Below are 8,428 nucleotides of genomic sequence, written 5' to 3'. Positions count from 1 at the left end.
ATGCGCGCGGACAAACACTTGTAAAATCTCAAAAATAAGAAAGGATCTGTCCAATATCGTTGTATGACGAACCCACTACAAACAATTTTAGAACAAATATAATTGTCACAAATATTGCCCTTCACTACCTTTTGATATTTCTAATCCCCCCCCCCCCTTCTCTCTCTCTTTCTTTTTTTTTTTTTGGTGTAAAATTGGTGTGGACGTTTGTGCATAATGAAAAATCTTTCTTTAGAAAATTAATACATTTAAATTCCTTTTAGAGTCCTGTTTTAGATAAGTTTTTTGTTTTATTCAAATCAAATAGCAATTAAAGACCAAGAAGTATTTACCTTCATACATTTCTACCTGTCTAGAAGTATTCACATTCACACATATCTACCTACAAATGTATTAAGAAATATTCACCATCATACATTTCCACCTGTTTATTAGTATTCACCTTCATACATTCCTACCTGTTTATTAGTATTCACCTTCATACTTTTCCACCTGTTTATTAGTATTCACCTTCACACATTTCTACCTGTTTATTAGTATTCACCTTCATACATTTCTACCTGTTTAGAAATATTCACCATCACACATTTCTACCTGTTTAGAAATAGTCACCTTCATACATTTTCACCTGTTTAGAAATATTCACCTTCATACATTTTCACCTGTTTAGAAATAGTCACCTTCATACATTTCCACCTGTTTAGAAATATTCACCATCACACATTTCTACCTGTTTAGAAATAGTCACCATCACACATTTCCACCTGTTTATATATATTCACCTTCACACATTTCCACCTGTTTAGAAATATTCACCATCACACATTTCCACCTGTTTAGATATATTCACCTTCACACATTTCCACCTGTTTAGAAATATTCACCGTCACACATTTCTACCTGTTTAGAAGTTGAAGTGGGAGAGACATAATGCATATGTTTATTAAGGAATGAAATATGCCGGAATTAACATACATGTATGGAGTCAGACAGACATGCAGATGTATATTGCTGATGACTACTGACTATAAACAGTGTACTTGCGATTAACTTTAACTTACATAAGCAAATAAGTTATTTTAGGGTATACATACACCTGACAAAGCTTATATACAGTATTTACAATAATCTGCGGATTTCAACCACTTCAGACAATACAAGATTTCTCTGTTGAGCCCATCGACATTGTGGATTTGCTATCACACGTTACGGTGCAAGTCTTTCAAACACCCAGTCTTCATCTCCCTGATGAGTATATTTTGAGTCAATAATCTCATTGTCTTTTAATTTTCGGAAACAAATTCTGTCGTGAAGACGATTTGTCTGTCCCTGCCAGAATTCCATGCTAGTTGGTCGAACTAAATAACCTCCCCTGAAAGATTAAATTTCATATTAATTCAATGATATTCAACTTTGTCAACATTATTTAATGCATGAAAATAAATCATAAATGTTTATATTGAATTCATGCTAAATAATGAATTCAATTTAATGCTTGAAACACAAATGCTTATCATGATATAAGCAGCTTCATATTTAGATTTACTATATACCCATCAATGTTTTGTTTTTTGATACTGTGGATTTCACAGAGTGTAATCCGGTTTTCCGGATCTGATCACCACACTGTGGTTTTCTGATTCCATATCAGTATCCTCTGAAACTGATAATGTCACAATACATCAACGCAACGTTTTTTGTGGAAAATATTGACCGCGTCACAAACAAAACAGCGTACACAAAATATAATTTCACTGTATGTCTGTATTTTTGATCATTTGGATTACTTTTAGAAACTTATAAATATGGATTTAAAGTGCTTAAGAGGGTATATAATAAATTTAACATTACTACAGTAACTTGATCCGAAGAGTTGGATCACGTCTCGTTGACAGGTGTCGATCGTTAGATCAAACTCGATGCTTCGAGTCTTGTGTGATCTGATGCTCCGCGCCTTTCAACTTGACGTGATCCATCTCTTCGGATCAAGTTACTGTAGTAATAATATATATATGTGACATCGATAAGCTTTACACTGTACTTAATAGTTGGATAATTTTACTTTATAATTGTAAAATTTTACTTTATACTGTACTTGATAATTGTACGATTTTACTTTACACTGTATTTGATAATTGTACAATTTTACTTTATACAGTACTTGATAATTGTACGATTTTACTTTATACTATACTTGATAATTGGATATTTTTATTTTATACTGCTATGTGCATTGATGAAGTTTTCTGTCCAATTTTTCGTTTGATACATGCATCAAATAAAGAATTATAAGTTCCATTTCTTAAATGAAAAGATCATCAACAGGATAAATTGATCACACAGGCAGTAAATACTGGCATGATACGGAAAATACTGGGTGCGATGGAGAACCTAAATTAGGACTTGTCCTACAGGGGCAGTTCTCAACCGGTATTTTTCTAAGTTGTAACATCTATCCTACTTTATAGTTGATAGATCATTCAACAGTTTCATATCTCAGATGACAAAATCCTCACCAGTAGGCAGGTTTAGGGATGTTTTTTTCCTCATCTTGATATTCTTCTAGAAGTTCCTGGTATTTCTTGCTGATTACCTAGTACAAAGATTGACATTTTTGAAAATAATTGATAATTCAGAAAAGAATTTCTCAATGTCTCTCAAAATATTACCTGAAAAAATACTTGGTACATATTTCTCAATACATGTACCAGTTAAATGTGAAAGTTCAGGTGCCGGTTAAATGTGAAAGTTCAGTTGTGCCATTAAATGTGAGAGTTCAGTTGCCAGGTTTGCCAGTTAAATGTGAAAGTTCATTTGCCAGTTAAATGCAAGAGTTCAGTTGCCAGTTAAATGTGAAAGTTCATTTGCCATTTAAATGTGAAAGTTCAGTTGTTGGTTGAATTTGAAAGTTCAGTTGCCAGTTAAATGTGAAAGTTCAGTTGCTGGTTAGATGTAAAAGTTCAGTTGCTGGTTAAATGTGAAAATTCAGTTGCCAGTTAAAAGTGAAAGTTCAGTTGCCAGTTAAATGTGAACCCCCCCCCCCCTTTTTTCCCCTCTTCTTTTTATTTCTAAATGCGAAAATTTAGTTCTGAGAATTCAGAAATTAAATTTTCATTTTCCATCACCTTACAGTGTGATTGAAGAATGCAAAATCAGCAAACTGTGCAATCTTAAAGGCATTAATTGTCATTTTGTCAGCAAAAATTTAATTCTGAATCAATGAAAATTGCCAAATCTTATATATTTCAGTATTAACACTAGTATTAATGATTTCAAACACTTTCTACCCTCAAAATAGACACATGAGTATGTGATTTTGGTAATTAAATAATTATTGTCTTGCAAGACAATAATTCTTCCTTATATATTTCTTTAAACTAAAAGCAGTTATCTAACATAGTTTCATCAAGTTTCTCTTCTTTTTGTAAACGTTTTTATTAGTTATTAATATATATTCCCATGCCATTGACAGCTTTTGAAAAAAACAATAGGTACTGTTAGCAATGCTCACTAAGAATACCCCCCGCTTACCCCAATCTCCCAAAGGGTGTTGGTAATAGGTATAAACTACCTCTTTTCTGAGTGTAAAAAACAAACGGCATGACAAACCTAGGGTATTCTCGTTTGTAGGGAGAAATGGATTATCTAGGAACACAGCATCTCCATGCGATGAAAAAAGCCGTTAAAGAATTTAAATGGAAACCATATTGCTACTTTGATGTCCAGTGCGCGTGACCTTTGACCTTTTGACCCCAACATCGATAGGGAACATCTTCATCCCATGGGTAGTCCATATGTATGATATGGTGACTGTAGGTGGAAAGGATAACGCTTTAGAGCCCAGAAACCATATTGCTACTTCAATGTCCAGTGCGCTTGACCTTTGACCATTTGACCCCAAAATTGATAGGGAACATCTTCATCCCATGGGTAGTCCATATATATGATATGGTGACTGTAGGTGGAAAGGATAATGCTTTAGAGCCCGGAAACCATTGCGTCTACAGACGGACGGACAGACAGACAGACAACCAGATTCCAGTATACCCCCCCCCCTACAACTTGTTGCGGGGGGTATAAAAATTGCCATCACTTTCACAGCTAATATGCCCCTTTAATGTAAATGAAAAGAATTTTAATTATCAACACACATACAATTCAACTAGTTTTTAGATTTAAAGATTACTGACAGGTCAGAAAGCGATAAATCTGAAAATCAAAAGGGGTCTTCCTCTGTCTAAGTATATGCATAAAATTAACGAAAATGCTCCCAAGGAAACTTAAGTTATCGTGTGTCATAGAAAGTATGGACAGACGGACATATTGATGGACAGACAGATTAATTACTACATGACAGGACCCCCAATAGATTAATTGTTTTATAAACATACAGTTTACAACATAAATATAATCTAATTTTGGGCCTCACAAATTTCACTAGATGAAGAATTTTTTTTCATGCAAACTGTAACCATTAAGTATTTCTTTCTTATCGATCATTCACTCGTTCCTTGTTTACACTATGTCTTTCTAATCAGGTCACTAACGAACTTTGTAACGAATTTATCACGTCGAAGACCTCTAACTGTATATGTGGGGGTCTATATCATACAACTTGTCTGCCCAAATCGCTTCACCATTTTGTCACAGCTGCAAGACGAACCCGACAATAAATTACTCGCTCAATACAGATTTTTCTCGCATGATACAGTTTTTTCACAGCGTCATGTAACCAAGATCTGGCCAATTAGATTTCAACAATTTTGTCTGGGCTGTGATAAAGTCTACTCCACTTACACTGAAGTCGCTTATATTGAAATATCTGTTATATTGAACTTTCTCTTATATTGAAGTAAAAGTAAATTTCCAGTAACATAGTTAAACACTGGTTACATTGAACTTTGGATATAATGAACAATTCAGACAGGTCCCCTGAATTTCAATATATCCAGAGTAGACTGTATAATGAACAATTCAGGTCGGTCCCCTGAATTTCAATATATCCAGAGTAGACTGTATGCTCTATTAATATCTTATTTCAATCATTTTATATACAGACAAGTAATTCCCCATTCAAATCATACATATCTTTGTTTCATCATTATATTCTGATATTGAACATCAACTTTTGTCATTTCTTTGATTAAGCAAGTGATCAACAACGAGGAAAAGCGAAATGTTGTCTACTTTATCCACAAACAAAACAACACGTTTAAATGTAGTTATAACAAACCTGCTCATTATGAATTACTGCTTTTGATGAACTTAAGTAATTTTCAAACAATTTCCACATTGATACCGGTAGAGTGACCAATGAATCACTTATTTTGATCAACTGCATATTACATATTACTCATATTATCTAGCAAATCCACAAATTTGATGTCACTATTGTCCAATGCTGTACTCTAAATATTACGTAAAAAAAACCTCTCTGCTGTCCAATGCTGTACTCTGAATATTATTTATAACACCTCTCTACTCTGATCCAATGCTGTACTCTGAATATTAACTATATAACTCTCTACTCTGATCCAATGCTGTACTCTGAATATTATTTATAACACCTCTCTACTCTGATCCAATGCTGTACTCTGAATATTAACTATATAACTCTCTACTCTGATCCAAAGCTGTACTCGGAATATTAACTATATAACTCTCTGCTGTTCAATGCTGTACTCTGAATATTATTCATAATACCTCCCTACTGTCCAATGCTGTACTCTGATTAACTACAATACCTCTCTATTCTCTAATGCTGTACTCTGATTAACTACAATACCTCTCTATTCTCTAATGCTGTACTCTGATTAACTACAATACCTCTCTATTCTCTAATGCTGTACTCTGATTAACTACAATACCTCTCTATTCTCTAATGCTGTACTCTGATTAACTACAATACCTCTCTATTCTCTAATGCTGTACTCTGATTAACTACAATACCTCTCTATTCTCTAATGCTGTACTCTGATTAACTACAATACCTCTCTATTCTCTAATGCTGTACTCTGATTAACTACAATACCTCTCTATTCTCTAATGCTGTATTCTGATTAACTACAATACCTCTCTATTCTCTAATGCTGTACTCTGACGACTAACTATGGCACCAAGTCTACTTTGTCGAGGACGTTGATCAAAGTACTGTAAGGATTCCACTTCCGGGAGCCTCTCTACTGTTCCTTCCACTCTAACCTAGTTATAATATGATTAAAAGTGAAAATTTTATTCTCATCAAATAGTGGCTATTTCACGTCCATTTTTTTTTTTACATGAAGACATGGTTTTACATCCTGTACCTTAAGTTATTTTAATTTTCATTACATTGCATTTAAAATCTAATAACAAAAAATAGCTCATTTTGAGTTCCTTCACGATCAGATCAAAGCTAAATACTACAGGGACCGTACTCTTTGATCATGATCATCTCTTGAACAAAAAAAATAAAAAACAAAATGCAGCCCATGGAAATGAGCGATTCCAGTGCTGGCAATTCTTGTGGGGTTTATTTAGTGAATAGATTCCACAATGTGATCGATTTACAAATCTTTTTTCTTAAATTAAGACTTAACAATCTTTCTAAATTGAATTCATTACAAGTTAAAACTTAAAATTAATAATCTTTCTAAATTGAATTCATTACATTTTATTACTTATCGAATTTCTCTTGAAATTTAAATCATTCATGTAATGACTTACCGTTCTTTCGAATTCATTACATGTTATGTCTTACCGATCTTTCGAATTCATTACATGATAATTCCAATCTTATTTATTACAATTGTTTTGATTGGACAAAAATAAAGCTGAACAAGAGTTTACACATCAATAAATCCGAAAACGCGATGTATTCATACACGCCTGAAAACAAAGTTAACAACATAGTGCGGGGAAACTATTCAAATTTTTGCAATTGTTAATAAAGTGAATGAATTGGAATTGTAAGAATCAAACATTCTTTTGGAAGAATTTATCGATGTGTAAACTCCGGACATTTTACTCACAAACTTAACATAAAAGTGCTTCGCACTTTTATTCAGTTTGTGAGTAAAATGTCCGGAGTTTACACATCGATAAATTCTTCCAAAAGAATGTTTAATCCTATATTATAACTTACCGATCTTTCGAATTCATTACATGTTATGACTTACCGATCTTTTTAGTGGATCCCAGTAGAACATCAGTGAACAGACTGGATTCTCCTCCTGTAATGATTGTTTAAAAAATCAGATATTAAGTACAAATTGTCATTTTTCACAAAAAGTAACTAGGTAACTATGGTAACACAATGATAAGGACTGTTTGGCATCTCTAGAGAGTTTTCTGCTTATATATATTGATGTTTAAGTTTCACTTGAGTGTCGTCATTATTAGTTCAACACCTTCTTAGGGCAAATATCTTACCAATCATTTGAAACGTTAATCATTATGTAAATACACACTTAATTAGCACACACATGTTTGGCACATTGAACCACTTACTGATTTTCAAAATACGTACTAAGTCTCCCGCTTTGCGGCTTTCGTAGTTCGTGAAGAATGTAAATCCTTGCTGACTGTATCCCTTCATCAACACCATCCTCACAGAGGGAAACCCACTCCTATAAACACAGTATATATACAACACCATCCTCACAGAGGGAACCCCACTCCTGTATACACAGTATATATACAACACCATCCTCACAGAGGGAACCCCACTCCTGTATACACAGTATATATACAACACCATCCTCACAGAGGGAACCCCACTCCTGTATACACAGTACATATACAACACCATCCTCACAGAGGGAACCCCACTCCTGTAAACACAGTATATATACAACACCATCCTCACAGAGGGAACCCCACTCCTGTATACACAGTATATATACAACACCATCCTCAGAGGGAAACCCACTCCTGTATACACAGTATATATACAACAACATCCTCACAGAGGGAACCCCACTCCTATAAACACAGTATATATACAACACCATCCTCACAGAGGGAACCCCACTCCTGTAAACACAGTATATATACAACACCATCCTCACAGAGGGAAACCCACTCCTGTATACACAGTATATATACAACACCATCCTCACAGAGGGAACCCCACTCCTGTATACACAGTATATATACAACACCATCCTCACAGAGGGAACCCCACTCCTGTATACACAGTACATATACAACACCATCCTCACAGAGGGAAACCCACTCCTGTATACACAGTATATATACAACACCATCCTCACAGAGGGAACATTACTCCTGTATACACAGTATATATACAACATCATCCTCAGAGGGAACCCCACTCCTGTATACACAGTATATATACAACACCATCCTCAGAGGGAAACCCACTCCTGTATACACAGTATATATACAACACCATCCTCAGAGGGAAACCCACTCCTGTATACACAGT

At 34.4% G+C, this 8,428-nt stretch overlaps 1 protein-coding gene across 1 annotated transcript in view; it reads right to left on the bottom strand.

The window, feature by feature from the left end:
• Positions 1-924: 924 nt before the first annotated feature.
• Positions 925-8,428, bottom strand: part of LOC125665749 (pyridoxine-5'-phosphate oxidase-like) — a 13,207-nt gene continuing 5,703 nt past the window's right edge. Inside the window, exons 3-7 of the mRNA XM_056151103.1 lie at positions 7,508-7,607; positions 7,158-7,211; positions 6,073-6,201; positions 2,517-2,593; positions 925-1,372 (exon numbers count right to left, since the gene is read on the bottom strand). Of these exons, the coding sequence (XP_056007078.1) occupies positions 1,207-1,372; positions 2,517-2,593; positions 6,073-6,201; positions 7,158-7,211; positions 7,508-7,607 (526 nt within the window). The 3' untranslated portion in view covers positions 925-1,206. The remainder of the gene's footprint in view (positions 1,373-2,516; positions 2,594-6,072; positions 6,202-7,157; positions 7,212-7,507; positions 7,608-8,428) is intronic.

This window comes from Ostrea edulis, chromosome 10 (assembly GCF_947568905.1).
Source record: "Ostrea edulis chromosome 10, xbOstEdul1.1, whole genome shotgun sequence".
Taxonomy (NCBI): domain Eukaryota; kingdom Metazoa; phylum Mollusca; class Bivalvia; order Ostreida; family Ostreidae; genus Ostrea; species Ostrea edulis.
Note: the sequence above shows the minus strand (reverse complement) of the source record. Positions and strands in the feature narration are given on the sequence as shown.